Genomic DNA, 21169 nt, shown 5'->3' on the forward strand with positions numbered 1-21169 from the left:
AGTCTGAACCCATCACATAATAACAATATTATTTTTAAAAATCGCTTGTTTGCCAGCAGCCTAGATTTGGCTTGATGAATTTTAAATAGTTTTGGTCAAGTCACTGCAGCCAAACCACTGGGAAGAAAACAGTAAAAAAACCTGAAAAAATAGTTTCCTTTTTTTTTTAGGGGTTGGTATTTTTAAACAAAGGATTTTTTCTTTTATTTCGTGGTGATGCACACTGAATTTCCACAACTCTCCATTGTAAAATAATTTAAGACAGATTTAATTTTGGATTGAAATGGGACTTTACATTATTTTGTTTCCTGTTTCAACAAATAAAACTATGTATTTGCATTGAACCCAGCTAAAAACACTATTATCTCCCACAACTATCCTTAGCAGCATGATTTTTCTACAGGCTAATTAAGGAAAAAAATGGAGTTAGCATTAACTCTTTGCTGTATGGCCTGGTGTAGAAGAGCATTCACAGAATCTAAGGGCAGCTTGGGGTACCCACCCTAAGGATGCAGCAGTGCTTCAGGAAAGAAGATGCAATTTAAAGTGTTACTGTAATTCACTTGTAAGTTAGAAAGTCAGGAACCTCAGGGAAGTTCAGACATATATTTTATTTCTAAAGAAGAGGGAAATAAGGAAAATGGGAACCCACACTCCCCCAAGAAGAAGGGGCACTGGTGCAGCCCCAGTTCTGCAGGCAAGGTGGAACACCAGGCACAAGCCCAGTGCCCTTCCAGTCTTTAACCTCCCAGCAATGCCTTCGCTTTGGCTTGTTCCCAGCTCCTCCACGGGCTGCTCTGCCCCAGGAGAAAATATTTACTCTCCAGAGACTATCAGGCACTGCACAAGATAACACCCAGGGCTGCAGAAACCCTGACGCAGATAAAGCCTTGCATGATGCCCCCGCTCCATCCTCTCCCACTCCCTTTCAGGTCCGACCGGATCTCAGACGGGGCGAGGGGATAAAAAACCCCAAACAAAACAGGTTTTCAGGGCAGTGCTGCTGACTTGTTGTTTTCCCAGCCCTCTGCCACTGAGCCCCTGCGGTGCTGCTAACCTCTGCTGATCCCATCAGGTGGTTTAACCAGGAAGCTTAGCAGTAAGCCCTGCTCCTGCGAGGAGGCACCATGTTACGTGAGTTATTCTCTGCCCAATGGGGACCCTGGAGCTCTCAGACAGCACAGGGATAAATCCCAGCTACGGCTTTCAGGAAGAAAATTAAGTGTATGAATGGAGAAAATTCATCCCAGGTTGCAATGTTTTGTTGTTGGGCTGGATTTAATTTTTTTTTTTTCTCTCCTAGCCTTTATTTTTTTTAATGTTGAAGTACATGTTAAATCCTGTTATCAGGCTGCAAATCCCTGTCCTGCTGGAAAAAAAAAAGAATTTGGCACTTCTAAAAAGCACCTGGCCTATACCTGTAGCCAAACAAACATAGTATAATCAGGAAAAGGGGCAGGTAGAGAAGGGAGAAACCACAGCAGGGAGGGCAAAAGGAAGAAGAAATGGGATAGGGAATAAAGAATAAAAGGGATCAGAAAGAACAACACAAATGAGACGGGGAATGAAATGGAATAAGGGACATAAAAGTGGGATCGGCAACATAAAAGAAGGGATAGAAAAGAAAAAAATGGGATAGGCAACAAAAAAATGAAATAGGTAACAAAAAAATGCGATAGGCAACTAAAGAAAAAAAGGGACAGGCAACAACTCTGCATCCAAGAGCTGGGCAGAAAGTGGTACTGCACAGTTTTCACCTGTTAACTTTGGCAGACAGAGATTTCTGCAATAAGAGGATGCACATGTACAATCTGGGCAGAGGGAAGAGGAGGGAGCTGTGATGAAGGGCACGGCTGCAAGGAAATCCCTGGAGGTGGGCTGCCTGGAAAGCCTGGCAGGCTGGGACCACCAAACGCAGCAGGATGGCCATTGGAGCAGGAAAGGCAGCTCACAAGTGTTACACTCTCTCTGGCTACAACCCACATTCTCAGGCTTCACCTTGCCTGAGTGAAAGAATACTGTTATTAAGAGACAGACAATAAATCAAAGAACAGCTTGGAAAAACCCATGAAGCCTCCCAAGAGCCAAGGAAACCTGCACTATCTAGGGAAGAGCAAGATTACAATAATTAGGTCAGTTGGCGATAAGCCTCCCCAGCACACACAGGCACATGCACGCTGCCGCTCGGCCGGGGAGTGGTGACATCCCCCAGGAGCTGAGAAACCCAGCAGGAGAATGCCAGGAGCACAGGAAACACCAGGAGCAGAAAGCCTTCTCCAGCAGCAAGGAGCTGCAGCTGCTCAGCTCCAGGTCTGGGGATCGGTAGATGAAGCTTGGGAAACTCCGATGGGATACTGGAAAATTCCTTCGCTTTGAGCCGTGGTTCAGCAGCCAACGTGTAACTCGAGTGTGAGATCTGGGTGTGCAGCTTGGAAACAGCAGCAGGACTCAGCTGGAGGAGGCCCTGAGAAGGTTTGATGTAGAAGCTGGCTCTGCACTGAGCAAAGGGCTGGACAAGAGGACCTCCAGAGCTTACTTCAATCCAGAATAACTCCAGGATCTTACCTAGGGAGACTTTCCCCGAGCCCAGACTTTCAGGACTAAAAGCAAGAAAGATGTACTTCAAGCTTAATCAAAACCAAAAGAAACTTCTTCACACAGCAAGGGGTCAGGCTGACCTTTAGGAGAGGAAACAGGCTGACATGAAATTCAAGTACACAACAATCCCACTGAGCAAAGCTGCCTGCTCTGGGAGGCAGAGGATGGTCCCATGCAGTGAGTGCTGAACAGGGTATGCACGCACTTTTCCCTGTAGAAAGGGAGCCAGAAGCTTTTTATTACCCATCTCCTCCTTCCTGGATGGTTTGCCATCAGCTCTGCCCATCCTGGCAGCCTTGGGGCTCAAGGACTTGAAAGAGCTGCACCTGCGGGGCCAGAGTGGGGGCTGGACTGAGAACACATCCAGATGTTTGACCCCAGAACAAGCAAGCAGGAAGGGCAGACCAAAGAGGAGGATGTGCTCACTGCCCTGACCTGCTCTTGGCTCTTCCTCCCCACCTGTGCCATCATCTGCCTGTCTCTGATTTGGCCATCCCCCCAGCCGAGAACACAGAAACCAGTCACCCCATTTCCTGGGCTTCTGGGTCTCCCTCCTGGCACTGATTTGAATCAAACCACCTCCTTCCAAAAGACATTTGCTTTTCTTAACAGAGGAGGCAGACAGTCCCTCACTGGTACATCTACACTGTTTTCTAAGCTGCTTCTTTCTCAGCACCTCACCAATATTCCCACCTGCCCCTACAACCCACAACAGATCCTCAGAACAACCCAAACAACAACAAACAGCACGGGATGGTTTTGTGAAGTCTCCTGCTTGCAGTCCACACAGCTGTGTTGATACCAGCAAGCTTTTCCCACCTGCCAACTGTGGAGTATCCAACCTCTGCCCTGCTCAGGAGAGGCCCCACCTGCAGAGCTGCCTTGAGATCTGGAGTCCCCAACAGCACAAGGACCTGGAGCTGCTGCAGCCAGTCCAGAGGAGGCCACCGAGATGCTCCAGGGCTGGAGCCCCTCTGCTCTGCAGCCAGCCTAGGACAGCTGGGGGTGTTCAGCTGCACAAGAGAAGGCTCCAGGGAGAGCTCAGAGCCCCTGGCAGGGCCTCAAGGGGCTCCAGGAGAGCTGCAGAGGGACTGGGGACAAGGCCTGGAGGGACAGGACCCAAGGGAATGGCTTCCCAGTGCCAGAGGGCAGGGCTGGATGGGATCTTGGGAAGGAATTGCTGTCTGTGAGGGTGGGCAGGCCCTGGCCCAGGGTGCCCAGAGCAGCTGTGGCTGCCCCTGGATCCCTGGCAGTGTCCAAGGCTGGGTTGGACAGGGCTTGGAGCAGCCTGGGATAGTGGAAGGTGTCCCTGCCCATGGCAGAGGGTAGAACTGGATGATCTTAAGGTCCTTCCCACCTAAACCATTCCAGGACTGTATGATTCTCTGAATTCATGAAGTCCTTCAGGATGTAATTACTCCACTGACTGACTGATCCAAGTTAAACCCAATTCTCACACAAGAAAAGCATCATACAGACTCAACTGTCCTCTGTGTGTTCAGGCAGCCATGAAGTTCCTACACTCACTGCAGTTCACTAGCCAAAAACCAGAAGCCCCCACTAAATACACACAAATAATTTTCCATATTCCTAGGTCAAGCAGAAGATGTCATGCACAACGCTGACCTTCAGCCTCCAAACTCCCCTCATCAGCATCCTGACAAATGCTCTCATTTGGTTATGTGCTCTAACCTCCCTTCCAGCACATTAAAAAACAGTGACTACAGCTCCCTCTGTACTTTTAATCAAAGTTCACAGCTTTTTTTGTTAAAATAATTGGCTAATCAAACCCATTGCTTCCAAGCTGAAATTCCTCCTAATGCTTTTAATCAATAGACAGAGATGTTCAGAAGGCAGCTAATATGGCCCGAGCAGAGCGCAGGATGCTGTGAGGACAGGTTCATGATGTGGCTGGATTTCTTAAAAAAGAAGAAAAAAGATGAACTCAAGCAAGTCTAAACCCAAGATGGGTTACTGGATTATTTCTAGGTGATGATCAACTTCATGTTTCCCAGCACATCCTTCACCTCCATGCAGATATTCAGCTTGGCTGCCAAACTTCCACAATTCCTCAATTACACATTTTTTCACATCAGCTACCACCTTATTAGGACCCAAGTCTAAAGCATAAAACTTGCTTTTAATGCCTGTATTGTGTCACAACAGCTAGAACTGGACAGAAGAGACAAAGTGATGTTCCCACTTTGCATCTTTGCACCTGCATCCAGCAACACTCCTAAACCTTCTTCAGAAACATCTGGCTGAACTAGGCAGGGCTGAGCCAAGAGAGATCCCAGTAGAGATCAGACGTAACTTCTGGGACCTGGGCTCTGTGGTCCTTACCCCAAGATTTTGGGCCCTGCTTTGGAGCACTCATCACAATACCTTTGCTGCCAGTTTTAGGCTGTTCAATGTGAGGACTCCCCGGTAGCCTCTGCGCACTTGGAGGTACCTTAGAGGTGCTTCAGACAAGCAGAAGCTTGGTTTAGTCCCAGCAAACTATCAAAACCACTGCTGGTACCATGTAGCATGAGAACACCACCCCCCATGCCAAAAGGCTTTGCTTTCTTTCCAGTTCTTCTCAAGTCTGTGGCACAACAGGGTCACGGTGAAAGTTCGTACCAACACCTCCAATCTTTGGTGCTACTGGATCCCATCCAGCCTCAGCAAGGACCCCATCACATACAACTAGTCCCAAAAGTGAAATTTTGAGAGAAGATAAAATCTGAGAGAAGAATAATTTGGGACAAAGGGGACATTTCCTTCTCCAACAGCTTTATAAAGCGTAAGAGTAAGCGATGCATTTGGAATTCCCTCAGCAGATCGAAATTGCTTTCAGGGTTTGAGTAACTGATTTGGGAGCAGAGAGGAAAGATTCTGGGGGGCTTGGGAGTTTCATCTTCTTTTTATCTACCCTTCTCCCCTTTAGAGAGAAGCAGAGCTGTGCTGGCTTCCAGGGTAGGAGAATAATTAACCTGAAATTAATGCACTTGTTTTTTTTATACAGAACATGGGATACCAAATGCCTGGTATCACTTAGAGTGATTTATTGGCTTCCTTGCTGAGCAGCAATGTCTGAAAGCCCAGTGGAGAGCAGAGCAGGCAGCGTGTCCTCCCTGGTATTTCGCAGCCATTTCAGCCATGCCATGAAAGGCAAGCTGGCAGCAGTCCTGCACGGAGCTGGCGTCACCATCCATCCATCACCCACACCCACCTCTCCCACCATCACCCCAGCGAGTAGGGCATCCTCCAGCAGTGCCAGCAGCACAACCCAGGCCACCTCCCCTCCTGAGAGAGCCCACGACATCATATTCCATCATTTTTATATAGTGTGACCAGGGCAGCCCTCGAAATTTCATTTGGCCAGCCCTTCTTCCACAGATGTCCGTACGGGTGAGGAGCAGACAGGAGACCTGGAGCTGCCACAGAGACTTGGAGCTGCCACAGGTCTGGCAGCATGTCCTGCTTGCTGCTTCACTCTCCTCCTGGCACAGGGGAAGATCCTGCTGAGGGCTCATCCTTCCCCACTGTGCTCTTCCCTGCCGGAACCTGTGGCGAGGAGGCAGGAATGTTCCTGCTGAATGAAGCGAGCGTAACTGGAGGTGCTCAGAGAAAAACTCGGCAAAGCCACCAAGGGATGACGGTGCAAATCAGAGCAGAGGGGAGGGGGGGGGAAAGGCTGAGTCACTTCCTCCCCCACAGCCCTAAATAGAGAAGAGCGTAAGGAAAATCATTCTCCCAGATGACAAAAAAGGAAGAGAATCCCCGGTGTAAAAAAAAAAAGAAAAATTATAAAAAAATTCAAAGTGCACATAGCGATAGCAGAAGGGAAAGGGACAGAAAAGGCAGCCTCCTGCTGCAGCTGTAATGGGAACAAGAGCAGAGAGGGGCAGAGCTCCTTAGGGAACTGAAAGCTTACTAATCACTTCTAACAGCAGCTCCAAGGCAAGTTCATGGAACATGGCTGATGCTGAAAAGCCACTGCAATGCTGCCTCATCTTCTCCAGGTGATGCTGCCAGCCGTGACCTCAGTCTAGATGGGAACCTGCACTGAGCCTGGGAAGCGTCCGAGCAAGCTTTTGGGGACAGAATTTACCCACACCTCAGTGTGCAAAGACTCTGTGAGCTTGTAGGTGTTAACACATGGAACATCACTATCAGGAGCAGTCACAGCATATATAATACCTGATTATCCATCCCAGCAGGCATATGGCAAGGCTAAGATCAAGGCTGGAAAACCCTTTTGAACTGCAGGATACCAGTACAGGCAGGAGACTCTGGAGAGAAATCAGCCACCAGCTTTTCACTGCATCCTCAGTGGTCACACACAAGCATAAAATCTGGGGACGAGGAGAGGAGAGGAGAGGAGAGGAGAGGAGAGGAGAGGAGAGGAGAGGAGAGGAGAGGAGAGGAGAGGAGAGGGAGAGGAGAGGAGAGGAGAGGAGAGGAGAGGAGAGGAGAGGAGAGGAGAGGAGAGGAGAGGAGAGGAGAGGAGAGGAGGAGAGGAGAGGAGAGGAGAGGAGAGGAGAGGAGAGGAGAGGAGAGGAGAGGAGAGGAGAGGAGAGGAGAGGAGAGGAGAGGAGAGGAGAGGAGAGGAGAGGAGAGGAGAGGAGAGGAGCTATGGGTTTGGGTAGGGAGGGACCTTTAAAAGTTACCTAGCATCATCCCAACATGCCCTCCTTGGCAGCATCCCTACAGCCAGCTCCTCCTCCCCCATGTTCAAAATTATTTGGGTTACTTCCTTAAATAAAATGTAGTGAATTACTAAGGTAATTTACTTAAGAATTAATCAACCTGCTTGCACCCAGACAGATATTATTTAAGCTTACGACTGATGCAACCCCTCCTTGCAGACAAGAAGGAATTTGCATTTCCCTTTTCCACCCTCTTTCTTACAGACTCTTAAGTTCTTATCTCCAAGATGTGCCCTCCTCTGTCAAATTTGGCTAATGTTAGTCCCTGGGTTAAAAAAACTTCTGGAGGAATAGTGAGTGACAGCCAGTCTGAGTGCATAAGCCTCATTTCTGTTAACTGGAAAAAAAAAAAAAGGCAAGCACAAAAACAGGGGAGAAGCTTCAAAGTGGCTGCAGTTAGTAAATGAATCTTTCACCCCATGTGACGAAAATATATTTATCAAAAAAAAGCGAAGCAAGTGCTTTTTCTCGGAACCAATTTTGAGAAAAACGATGTGTGCTCTGCAGATGCTCCAAAATGCAGAAGCAGGGCGAGGACCAGTGCCTTGAGGTGAATCTTGGCACTGAAAGCATCCTGGCAGGGAGGGATGCTGCGGCTCTGCTGACAACCAAGCACTCCACAGGGCTGTGATGTCCTGCCCACGGCTGATGCTGCTCTGAGCACCTGCACAGGCAGGAAAAACACTCCTCTGCCTGTGCCAGGCTGGCACAGGGATGGACAGAGCAGGGATGCAGGGAGAGATGGAAAACTCAACATCCACCACAAGAGCTTTCCAGAAGTGTGTGTTTCATTGCAGAGCTGCTGTCAGGGTGAGAGAAACTGCTGATCTCAAAAGAAGGGGGAAAAGCTGTGAGAGAAAACCATCCACTGCCTCATCACAGGCCTTCATGCACATCTGTGGCCTCCTCTTCCTTTAGAGGCCTCTGCAGACATCACAGCCGGGACCCTAAAAACTTCACCTGGTTCGTCTACTCACTTGCAAGGATGAAATGTGCACATGGCAAGAATACAGAAATCATTTCCTAAAGCACCCCCCGAGCCTCCCCATCCTGCTGTAAAACCTCCTGCTGCAAAAATTACTGCTGCAAGTCTCACCATCACCGACCCAGCTTCCCTAGCCAAAGAAAAATACAAGCAAAGATGCCTCCAAGGCCATCATCTGGCTGGGAAGAGATACTCCTTGGATCAACGATACTCCCTGATTTAAGGGAATACACTTCCCGTGGGTTCAGGCATACACTCCTCTCTCCTCTCACTGTGCAAAGCAAACACCTTCTTAAACAACAAACGTTGTTATTAACCTCCAGCTGACAATCACAGCACAACCACAACCCTTCCTGCTTCCTTTTCTCCTCCTGCCCAGACACACAACATGGTATTTTTGATGACATGTTATTAAAATGCTCCCGGGCTTCGTTGGACACGGCGCCCACGAGTCCTCTGGCCCCGGGGGGTTTGCTTCTGCATGGGTAATACAAGGAAATGCAGCACCCAAAAGCAAACCAGCATTTTAGCCTGGAGAAAAGGAGGCTTGGAAGGGACATTCTCACTCTCTACAACTCCCTGACAGGAGGGTGCAGCCAGGTGGGTGTCAGAGTCTTCTTCCAGGCAACAAATGATATGAAGAGAGGAAATGGGCTCAAGCTGCACTGGGAAGTTGGTATTGGGAAAAAGTTCTCCACTGAAAGGGGGGTCAGGCACTGGCCAGGCTACCCAGGGCAGTGGTGGAGTCCCCATTCCTGGAAATGTTCAAGAAGGATGTGGATGTGGCATTTGAGGACATGGCTTGGTAGTGGATATGGTGGTGGTACTGGATTGGTGATTGGATTTGGTGCTCTTAGAAGTATTTTCCAACCTTGATGATTCTGATTCCATGATTTTCAGACTACTGCTTTGGGCTGGCTTGGCTGGACCTAGACTGCACCACACTCCTGCCAGTGACTGGAGCACACACTTCCACGAAGCATGAAAAAATCCTTTAAAATTCACTCCAGGATAATTCCTGCAAGATTCCTGACTAACAAACACTAAGGAGTGTTTTGCAGACACTGACATCCTTCAAGGCCACCTGCAGAAGGTGGTGGCCCCAAAATGACATCCCCATGGACCACATATGAGAAGGAGCAGCTCGCAGCCACAGCAACAGGTGATCCCAGCTCTGCAAAGCTGCCCCAGCCCCAGTCTCGCCCACGGCTGTTCCACCCAAAAACCGCTCCACGTCACTTGCAAAGCTTTGGCTTCACAAGAGAGGTGCTCAGTCTGGTGACAGCCAAGCCCCCTGAAACATCTGCAGTGCATTTCTGTTGTAGCTCAAAAGCGCTGTGGTAGCACAGACAGACTTGTGAGATTTAATCAAATTATGTAAAACACTCGGGGTCACAACTGCTTACTTCATAGAAACACAGAATCCCAGAATGGTTTGGGTTGGAAGGCACCTTAAAACTCATCTCATTCCACTCTCTGCCATGGGCAGGGACACCTTCCACTATCCCAGACTGCCCCTGGTCCAACCTGGCCTTGGACACTTCCTGGAATCCAGGGGCAGCCACAGCTCCTCTGGGCACCTTGTGCCAGGGCCTCCCCACCCTCACAGGGTGAGTTCCCTTCCTAACATCCAAACCAAATCTACCATCTTTCAGCTTAAAGCCATTCCCCCTTGCCCTGTCACTGCCTGACCTTGCAGCAGACCCTCTCAACACTAATTTGGATGGGGTGTGACCCCTGACACGTGGCATGGCACAGCAGCTGTCAGGGACCTTGGCTGCTGCAGTGTGACACTGTTCTGTGCCACAGCCTCCACAGCCACCCTTCCCACGCCAACCCGAGCACTCGTGTCCCAAGCCAGATGCCACCCAACACAACTGGCGGCAGCTTGGATGTGAACACCAGCTTCTCCCAAGCTTCTGTCACAGTCCCAGTGAATGCCAGCCAAGCAACACAGCTCCTCCAGGATTTCATGAGCTCAAAAGCATTTTTCAGAATTAATTACGAACCTGCTAATGGCTCCCCATCGCAGGTGCCTGGGGAAGCAGCTATGTGTCCCCCAGTAGCTTTTGCTCTGGCGCAGGGCAGGCTCCAAGTGGTGGTGAAGCCTCTCCAGGGTGGAACAGTCTGTACAAATCAGTCCCAGAGAGTGGAGCCTGATCCAGAAGGAGGGAGAAGTTGGTTGTTTTTTGGGTTTCTTTTTGTATTAAGGCCAATTGCAGTGGGTTGACTCTGGCTGGATTCCAGGCAGCCACCAAAGCAGCTCTCTCACTCCCTTCCACAGCTGGACAGGGGAGAGAAAACAGAGCAAAAGGGTCATGAGTTGAGATGAGGACCGTGAGAGATCCCTCACCAAATACCATCATGGGAAAAACAGCCTTGAATTGGGGATATTAACTGAATGTATTAACAACACAATCAGAGCAGGATAATGAGAAGTAAAATAAATCTTAAAAACACCTACCTCTCATCCCTCCCTCCTTCCCAGCTCTACCTCCTCCCCCAGTGGTGCAGGGAGATGGGAATGAGGGTTATGATCAGCTCAGAACAAGATGTTCCTGCCACTGCTCAGGGAGAGGAGTCAGAGTCCTTCACCTGCTCCAGCATGGGGTCCCTCCCACAGGAAACAGTTTTCCACAAGATTCCCCAGTGTAAGTCCATCCCATGGGCAACAATTCTCCATGAACTGCTGCAATGTGGATCACTCTTCCACGGGTGCATGCAAGGACAGGCTGCTCCACCATGGGTCCCCCCACAGGGTCACAAGTCCTACCAGGACACCTGATCCAGCATGAGCTCCTGTTTCTGCAGATCACTGTATCCCTGACAGGACCCTGTTCCAGCATGGGCTTCCCCTGGGATCACAGCCTCTCTCGGGCATCCCCTGCTCTGGTGTGGGCTCCTCTAGGGCTGCAGGGGAATCTCAGCTCTGGCACCTGGAGCAGCGCCTGCCCCTCCTGGCCTGACCTTGGTGTCTGCAGAGATGTTCCTCTCACATGTTCTTATCCTGCTCTTCTCTGGCCACAACTACAATGGGGCAACAACTTTATTTTCTTCTTAAATCTGTCATCCCAGAGACATCACCATCATTCCTGATGGGTTTGGCCTTGGGGTCTGTCCTGGAGCTGGCTGGCATTGGCTCTGCTGGACATGGGGGAAGCTCCTGGCAGCTTCTCACAGAAGCCACCCCAGTAGTCCGCCCCCCCCCGCATTATCAAAACCTGGTCATGCAAACCCAATAAACCCATTCAACCCACTGGTGAGAAATAGGAAGCTTGTGGGCAGCCATGTGCATCCTCAGGTCACCCAGGCATGACGTGACACCAGGGGATGGGGGACACCACAGAGCCACCCACCCCTGCTCCCCATCCCAGGGACAGCCCCACCACATTCACGCTACCCCACCCATATCCCTTCCCATCCTGGTGGAAATGCAGATGTTTTCCACCACCACCCCCCTGCATGGATGCAACCACGCTGGGGAAGGAGATGAAGCTGAGCCAGCTGCCACAGAGGAGACGCCCTCGATAAGTGTCTGCACGTTATGAAATACACCTGCAGCAGGTTCCTGGCCGACAGGTGTGGCAGGATTTGGTCCTGCAGAGATAGCAGAAGTTTGGTTCTGTCAGCACAGGTTCTCCCACCAGCTCAGAAACCAGGTTCTTCTTCTCCTGGACCACAGCTGCTACGTGCCTGGGGGACAGGGAGGCCGAGGGTTGTTTCTGCAGGACAGGGAGCACTGGCCTTTCTGGAGTGAGCACAACACTACCCCCAGACAACCTGTGGTGCCTAAAATCTCAGTGGTCCATGGACTGCCTGAAAGGACTCTCCAAGAGCTAACTCAAAGCAGCAAAATCTAAAATCTATTCATTTTCCATAATAAATTTTCTGCAATCCATTCATGACAGAGACACCACCTCCCATTCCTGGCCACTGCTGAGGTACCTCTACGTTTCAGAAGACCGACAATGACAATGCAGAATCCAGCAAGCCAAGACTGACCATGGCACAGCCCAAAGCAGACATGAAAGAAACAAAACTTCTCATTTTAGCAGGGAAGCTTAAATGCACAAAAGTTTTGAGAACATCCAATGTTGTTGCCATTGATGTCTGAACCGAGCAGGAAACACAGTTCTCTTAGGATCACCAGCAAGGCATCTATGCTGTAAGTGAATATATATAAATGTATGTGCCAAAATGTATATAAATAAATAAATAGAAATAGCCAGGGTTGCAAACAAACAGAAGATGACTGGTTGGCTACAGTAGCCCTTCATTTCAGATGACACAGTAATCTGCTAATTATCCTCAGGTGGCAGAACTGCCCTTTCTCCAAGGAGTTTCACAACAACATCCCAAGGCATTTATGGAGATTACTCATCCAGAAGCCTCAATGCTTCCAGTCTTCTGTGGTCCTTCCCCTAGCCTGATGCTAGCCCAAACAGAGCAGCAAACTGTTAACTCTGAAACTTAACGATGGTTTAACACAAATAAAGTCTTAACACTTCTGCCAAACTGAAGAACAGTGAAATCATTAACACTATTTCATTACTCCATCAAAACAGACAGGAAGAATGTTAAATGTATCCCAAACAGCTCCTGAAAAAGCTGCCCCCAGCTTCCATAGAAACCACAAGGTCTTGCTATACTTTCAGCTACAGCTCCTCACAAATGCACAGGACCCCAAAGACTCAACTGAGCAGCAAGAACATGAAATTAAATTAGGTCCAGGAGGGTTTTCTTGCTGCTTTGCAGAGACCTGTAGACAAAATCTCAACCAGTGGTAACTACCACAATTTCACACTCTTCCTGCTGGGAAAAGACCAAGCAGCAGCAAGGATGGCTGCAAGGAGAAACAGGAGAGAGAGACCCAAAATGAGAAAGAAGGGGAGAGTCGACACAGCAAAATTTGTCCTTACCAGGAGACCACAGCAGAGTGAACTCAACCATGCAATTCACCCCAAAGTGAGGATGCTCCAGAGAGCAAAAAAATAGTATTATCCTCATCCAAGACCAAGTGCTGAAGGAGAGACTTCTGGAGATAAAGCCCAGCACCCCACCATCAAACTTCCACGGTTTGGATCCAGGGCTAACATCCATCAGGGACATTTCCATGCTTTGCATTCTCCTTTTCCTGGCTCTCAGGAACCCTCCATAGACCATTCCCATCCCATTTCTGATCAGGCTGACCCCGCTATGGGAAAAAACGTGCCAAACCCAGCCAAGCCTCTCAGGTACCGCAGTCCTCTCCCAACACACATCACCAAGGCAGAGCTGGGGTTCAGTTCATCTCCACATATAGTCTCTCCAGTCTTCCATCAGCTGGAGAGCTCCTGGGTGCTGGATTTTACCCCCAGCTCATCTGAGAGAAGTCTCTTCCTCACATCACCTTCACCTGCAGCAGCATCCAACTGCTGCTCCTCTGCTTTAAAAGAAACCTGAGATCTTATAAATGATAAAAAAAAAAATGTACAGCCTGAGCTTCCCAAAACAGCCACTGCTCATCTGTGCCAAAGATAACATAACTCAGTGCAGGGAAACCACAGCCTACAAATCTTACCCAAGGCTTGAGGGGATAAAATGCAGCACAAGGTTTTGCTCTTGGACCTTGGGTCCAGCAATGGCAGAGCAAAGCCTTTATGATCCTCAGAGAGAAAAATAATGTGGGTGGACACAATAAAATGGCTTTTTCCACTCACTGGTGACAATGTGTGAATATTTGCTTGTCAGGGTCACATAAATCACAAGCAGAGTGGGATGTTTCCTTCTCCATCCTGCGTGACACCCCCTGCCAGGATCTGGATGCTCAGAGGATGGTCCACCAGCAAAAAGCCTTCCTAGGTTTCGTAGACAAGGGACTATTAAATGACCCGCTCCTATTTTGGCATCTTTGCTTTGAAGGAAACAACCTGGAAGCTCAGTCTATCTTCTGCTTCCCCCCATCTCTTCAATTTCTGTTAACAAGGCTGTGATTTCAAGCTTCATCCCACACCTGTCTGAGTGGTGGAGAAAGAGCAGCCTGGATTACTGAGAAGGAATGAACGTGGCACCCATGGACACGTGGAAATGGCCCATTTGAGAGAAGCACCCAGGTTCTAGGGCGCTGAGAAACAACACCTGTCCCTTTCCAATCTAAATGGCATTGCTGCCTCATCCAGTGTGGGATCTCACTGGTGGGAATCTCACCCTTTCCAGAGAAGCCTGACCCAGGGAACAGCCCTGGGAGGTGAACCTTAGTCTCATTGTATAGAAAAACAACTGCAAGGACTGAGTTTTGAGGCACGGGGAGGCCAGTGACACCCAACAACTGTGCCTCCAGCGCTCGGCATTGCTGGGGGCAGCTGCGGCAAAAAACATCCCACGACTGCCGGCTGCTCCGCTGCCACAGCATCTGTTGTCCCCTACTGTCACCCACCACGGCCCCCGAGACCACGTGCAGCCGGAGTGACTCTGCAGGAAAACGATAACCGTAAAATGACAACAAAATCGGGTCTCTGCCGAGCCCTCGCTCTCTACACCCGAACCCAGCCCGGGGGCCGCACCTCCCGCGAGGTGGGCGCTGCTCCCGGCCCCGGACCACCCCGCCGCGGGCATCCCCCGGGGCCGTGCCCCGCCGGGATGCGCCGGCGGCAGCTTTGTGCCGGCGCTGCCGCTGTGCGGGCCCACGGGACCGCGATGGCCGCGGCTCCTGCGGCGGGGACGCGACGGGGTCCCTCTGCTCCTGCCCACGGGGGGCTCGCCGCGGGCGGGGCTCGGGGCAGCACTGCCCCTCTCCAGCCAGACGGAGCGGCCGGGAAGCTTCCAGAGGCCGGGAGCACACCCGAGCCCAGCCCCGGAGCGCTCCCCGGGGAGCGCCACATCCCGCGGGGCCCCCACGGCCACGCACGGGCTGTCACCGAGCGGGGGGGGGGGGAGCCCCGCGGGGCGAGGCCGCCGGGACGCCGCCAGCACCGAGAGCCGACCAGAAACCGGCTCCATCCGCGGCACGACCCCCACCCCGCCGCGGGGCTCTCGTCTTTCCAAGGGAGACAAAAGCCGGGATGCGCTCCCCCCGCTGCCCCCCTTCGCTCCCCCCGCTGCCCCCCTTCGCTCCCCCCGCCCCCCCGGCCGGTGCTGTGTCACGTCCCGCCCCGGGCCGCGCTTACCGTGCGGGGCCGGGCGCGGTCAGTGCCCCGCCGAGGGGGTCATGGGCGCGGCGCGGGGCGCGGGGGGCTCCGGGGGCGCCGCCCGGGAGGACGCTCCGGCTCCGGCTCCGGCTCGGCGGAGGGACGGGCCGGGGCGGCGGGCAGTGACGCGCCACGCCCCGCCCGCGGCCCGCGCCGGCCCTGACGGGAGATGTAGTCCGGGGCTGCGGCCTGCCCGCACGGCGGGGATCCCGCAGGGACACCCCGAACCCCGCAGCCCGGGGCCTCTGACAGGAGCCTCCCGGACCCCAGAACGCCGGGATCTGACAGGGACCTCTCGCATCCGCACCGCCGGGGCTCCGAGAGAGACACCCCCACATCCCGCAGCCTGGGCTCTGACCGGGACCCCCGCGATCCTCCAGTCCCGGGATGTGACAGGGATCCGGGGGTCCCGCATCCCGGGGATCTGAGAGGGATCCCCCCCTCTCCCCCCCCGATCCGGCACTCCGGATTCTGACAGGGACCCCCCGCATCCCGCACCCCCCCGGGGATCTGATTCGGACCCGCTGGTCCCGCACCCCGGGGTCTCACAGAGATGCCCCGGATCCCACTCCTCCGGGGACCTAGCAGGCACGCTCCGGATCCCACAACCCCGCGATGTGACAAGGGACCCCCGGGCCCTGCACTCCGGGGATCTGACAGGGAACCCCCAGATGCCCGCAGCCTGGGACCCCCAACCCTCCAGGGCAGGTGAGAGACCACCCGGGGCTCAGAGCAGCATTTGGGGTGGTGTTAACCCACCCAACACACAGCGCCCGGGGAAAACACGGATTCGCATGTCCTCACCTGCATCCATCGGGATTCAGTTCAGAGCTGCATCCTCTCCCAGCCCTCCTCCTCTCGACAAAGCAGCATCCAGCTGGGCTTTGGCGGGGGGTGTTACACTGGGCTGAAGAGAAGGTGGCTGCAAATGTTTCACAGAATCACAGAATGCTTTGGGTGGGAAGAACCTTAAGATCATCCGGTCCCACCCCCTGCCATGGGCAGGGACACCTTCCACTGTCCCAGGCTGCTCCAAGCCCCATCCAACCCAGCCTTGGACACTTCCAGGGATCCAGGGGCAGCCACAGCTGCTCTGGGCACCCTGGGCCAGGGCCTGCCCACCCTCCCAGACAGCAATTCCTTCCCAATATCCCATCCAGCCCTGCCCTCTGGCACTGGGAAGCCATTCCCTGTGTCCTATCCCTCCATGCCTTGTCCCCAGTCCCTCTGCAGCTCTCCTGGAGCCCCTTTAGGCCCTGCCAGGGGCTCTGAGCTCTCCCTGGAGCCTTCTCTTGTGCAGCTGAACACCCCCAGCTGTCCCAGGCTGGCTGCAGAGCAGAGGGGCTCCAGCCCTGGAGCATCTCGGTGGCCTCCTCTGGACTGGCTGCAGCAGCTCCAGGTCCTTGTGCTGTTGTTCCCCAGGGCTGGGGCAGCTCTGCAGGTGGGGCCTCACCTGAGCGGGGCAGAGGGGCAGAATCCCCCCTGCCCTGCTGCCCACGCTGGGGATCAGCCCAGGCCACGGGGGGTTCAGGGTCAAGGCAGGTTCAGCTCTCCCCCACAGCACCCCCAGGTCCTTCTCCCAGGGCTGCTCTCAATGCATTCTCCAGCCAGTCCGTGTTTGTGCCTGGGATTACTACAACCCACATGTAGGACCTTGCATTTGGCTGTGTTGAATGTCGTGAGGTTTGCACAGGCCCAGTTCTCAAGCTTGCCAAGGTCCCTGTGCATGGCAGATAAGCCAAGTGTTTCTATATAAACAACACACAAAATTCTGAGACAAGAAATGTAAAACCAGAATTTAAGCACCTTTTAAACATCCCTCTAGCCTGCTGGATCCCGTCAGCCCCAGTGCTCAAAGCCACCCAGAAATGTTCCTACAAGCAATTTAAACCACCTTCTACTTACCACATCAGGCTCTCAAAAACACCCACCCAACAATCATCCCCTTTTTCTTGTGGTTTGGGTTGCATTCAAAAGGTTAACTTTATTTCTAACCATGGATTCTTTGTTGCTCCCTGTCTGGCTCTGTCACACTCCTCCGGATAAATGGATCACGTTAATGAACATTAACGGAAGGACTGCAGCCATAAATTCACCAGAAATGCTGGCCTCTTAAGAAACCTTAATTCTACTTTGACAGCAAAATCGGATTCCTAAGATCTCTCTCCCTGCTGTGCTTTATTTTGGGCCATATCGTTTGCTGGGCAGGTTGTCATGACAACCTGATATTCACCGGAGGGTGGCTGTAATTGGGAGAGCACATTGTTAATTTAGATCCAGATTCTTTTTGTTTTGTTGTATTTTAAGCAAAGGGGGACTGCCTAGATTTTCATATTTTTATCGATGACCATACTATGGTTTAATTATTTATTCAAGTGCCAATAGCATCTCTCCAGTGACAGCTGAGCAGCAGAGCTCACCAGGGCAGAAAACGACTCTGCCCACATCCCTTTTTCTCAGCTCGTCTCCTCACGCAGCCTCCCCACATCCCCTCCAGCCCCCAAGCCCCTAAACCAACAGCCCCCAGTGCCAGGATTTCACAGGAATGCTCCTGGTGCACCGGAGCAGGTTGGGGGGAAAAAAAAGGTAGGACCCACTCTTGCGTTAATGATAATTTTTCTGTAATTTTAGTGTCAGCTTTAACCTGGAAACAATTCATCTCAGATAGTTATTTAGAGCAGCTCGCTCTCTGTGGAGAACACCAGCCCATAATATTAACGCGTGAACACGCTGGCACGTGTAAATCCAGCTCCTGGGTGCGCACAGCACATCCTGGCCCCACATGCTGGGACCTCTCCATGCACCCCGCACTTGCCCCAACCTGCTCATGGTATCCTTGCCCTGGAGACATCACAAAATGTCACAAAATGCCACCAAGCGTTTGCCTGAATCCTTGGAGGAAGCTGGAGGGTGGCAGGGCTGGGGGCTTTGGATCAGGAACTCGGATGGATGCTGGATCAGGGCACACAACTTCCAGCCTGAGATTTTTGGGAAATGACCCATCCCGCAGAGCGCAGTGTCTGTGGGAGCGTGAGAGGGAGCTGGGTTCGTTTTTCTAGTAGGTGTGGGGGGGATGTGGACAGGGTGACAGCAGGGTGACAGCAGGGTGACAGCAGGGCAGCTGAAGGTAAACCCACGGATGGGTGCCAGACTCCGGAGAAGGTGCCGTGTCTGTCGCCTCAGCGCGGCGCTCCCACCCTCGCGTGGGTTTGCAGCTCCCCGGCCACGCTGCTCATGGCGTTCGTCATTCACGTGTCCCAGCAGGAAGAAAGGCAGCGTTCCGGTGAGCGGGGACTTTTCTGCAGGAGCTGGCACAGCTCCAGGTCCAAAGAGCAAAGTGGAGCTGCCGATCCCATCCCCATGCAGGAGGAACCCTGCTCTCCTCAGCCCCTCTGAGCTGCACATCCCAACCTCCTCCTTCCATCCCTGCTTCTGGCTTAATCCCGTCATAGCTTTGAAAGGAGGGAAGTTGGGAAAGGAGAGGATTTCTGCTTAAAAGGAAAAAAAAGGAGAGGAGTTGTAAAAGCTGGGGATGGAGGAGGGAATAGAAACATCCTTCTTTCAAGGAAAAGATGCTGTGGCTGCTGTTCTGGGTACCATATGCCAGGTAATAACACGAGATGACTCAATGTTTGGGAAATTAAATTGGCTCTTTATTAAAAGCATGTATTTAGGGAGGTAGTGAGGTGTCAGGGGAGTCCCTGCATTGCCTTAGCAGAGGAAATTCAGGCAGGCTGTCTGGCTCCTAATGCTGCAGAGCACGGAGTTCACAAGGTGCTGGGACATGTATCCAGCCTCAGCATCCTCCCAGGGCTCCCAGGGAAGCACTGAGCATCTCTGGGAGGATCTTAGGAGCTCTTCCTAAGCTCTCTCCTACCTAATTCAGTGGAAACTGTTGGGTGTCTGCCAGTGGGAAGCGCTCCAGCCTCAAGACTTTTGTCCCAGGAAAATAGCAAGAGGCAGAAAGAGCAGCTGGGGACACGAAGATATTTGAGAGCACAAGCTGCAACTCAAAAAAATCCTGTGCCAAACTCTAGTCTTGCCCTGGCAATAGCCTTTAAAGTGCCTTAGCAATGGTGGGAATCTGCTGATTCAAAGGGGAAATACAGAATATTTACAAAGCACCTTGCTGGTAGCTGCTGTGTGCTGGTGGCTTGGTGCTCCCTCTCTAGCTTGGAGCAAATCTTGGCCTCAGAGAGAGTAGCAGAAGGCAAAATTCAGTGCACTGTGTTCTCCTCAAATCATACACCCCCTCCATGGAATTCTCAGTTATACATACAGACAGGTACTGAAAAAATAAACTAAAGATGAGAATTCCTTTTATCTTCCCCAAGTCCTTCCAGCATAGGTGGGATGATGGAGGTGTCTGCCAGGATGGAGGCACAGTGATGACCTCAGTGGGTTTCTAAGAAGTGGCCATGGCCATTAAGTGCTCAGATGCTCCCTCAGAGGCTTCTGCAGGAAAATAAACACTTAAAATAGTCAGTCAACAACATTCCTGCCAGAATCAGACTGATCATTGTTATGGTCGGGCTGCAGTTGAATTGAAAGCAAATAGACCTCCTTTAAAAATACAAATAATAGACCCACTGTAGGAGCAAAGTCCTTTGACTGGAGACAGACAAGGTCTTTATTCCCATCGTGACAGAGCCTGAGTAAGTGGCTCTGCCCTCCTTCCCCAGCATCTGTCCCCCTTCCCAAGGGAGATGTCTGTCTGTGCCTGGGGTCCAGGGACATCGGATGTGGGGTTCCAGCAGTCCCTGCTCCATCCAAACGTTATGGTGTGACACAGCCTGGCTGAAAACCTAGAGAGAAACAGAGGTGATGGGGTGTGAATGTGGCCAGACAGGGTGTTCATGACAGAAGAGACGGCACTAAGATGTCAATACTCTCTCCTATATATATATATATCTATATATATCTATATGTATCTATATATATCTATATATATCTATATATATCTCTATATATCTCAAATTTCAGAGCAGGGTACCCACGGGTGAAGCAATGCTTGGCTGTGGTGGGAGGAGAAGCTGGTATTGAAATATTGAATGTGGGGACAGGCTCCTTCCCCCACTTCCCAGTTATTTTTAGAAGGGCATTTTTATCCAGCACAGCCATGGGTGCCAAGGCTGTTTGCAAGTCAAGGCTAAATTCAGTGGTATTTGGAGGAGGTCTGAAATAGGAATGGCCCAGGCTCCTGGAGAGCTGGGTTTGTGAGTACTGATTTGCTCCAGAAGGGTTGAAATCCTGCCCTGATGCTGCTTTCCATACTAAAGGTGAGAAGATGCAACTCAGAACAGCTGGATTTTCTCCTTGACCTCCCATGTAGCTTAAAATAATAGCCTTAATTTCCCATATTTCACATAATTCAGTTGAATAATGAGACTACCTGGACATAATTAATTACTTTCCTCCACCGATTTAATTCACAGCTACATCCTTGGATTGAAGAGGCCTTAGAAATACAAAGTATGATATTCCAGGTGAGAACAAATTACCAGTTTAAAGGATCACCATGATTCTAGCCCTGAGGATTTGCAAAGGTCAGGCTGCTGAGGAGCTGAGAGCTGGCAGAGGCAGCACAGGGACTTGGGATGGTGATGAAGGATGTCCTTCCACACCAGGCAGGATGGATCCTGTCAGATACCTCCACAGGGTGACAGAAAACACCCCTGACAGGGACATTAATAACTCCAGTTTTGCCGGAGTTTGAATTAAATGTT

At 51.6% G+C, this 21169-nt stretch overlaps 1 protein-coding gene across 6 annotated transcripts in view; it reads right to left on the reverse strand.

The window, feature by feature from the left end:
* The window catches only part of CTIF (cap binding complex dependent translation initiation factor), a 149031-nt gene extending 132643 nt beyond the window's left edge, over positions 1–16388 (reverse strand). For 3 of the 6 annotated variants that reach the window (XM_039566815.1, XM_039566811.1, XM_039566810.1), the window contains exon 1: positions 16248–16388. In XM_039566815.1, the coding sequence (XP_039422749.1) occupies positions 16248–16253 (6 nt within the window). In that variant the 5' untranslated portion in view covers positions 16254–16388. Of the gene's footprint in view, positions 1–10286; positions 10525–15422; positions 15484–16247 lie in introns of those variants that run through there. The other 3 variants (XM_039566813.1, XM_039566812.1, XM_010395367.4) reach the window with 3 other exon arrangements.
* Between the last annotated feature and the right edge of the window lie 4781 nt (positions 16389–21169).

Source organism: Corvus cornix, chromosome Z (assembly GCF_000738735.6).
Source record: "Corvus cornix cornix isolate S_Up_H32 chromosome Z, ASM73873v5, whole genome shotgun sequence".
Classification (NCBI taxonomy): Eukaryota; Metazoa; Chordata; class Aves; order Passeriformes; family Corvidae; genus Corvus; species Corvus cornix.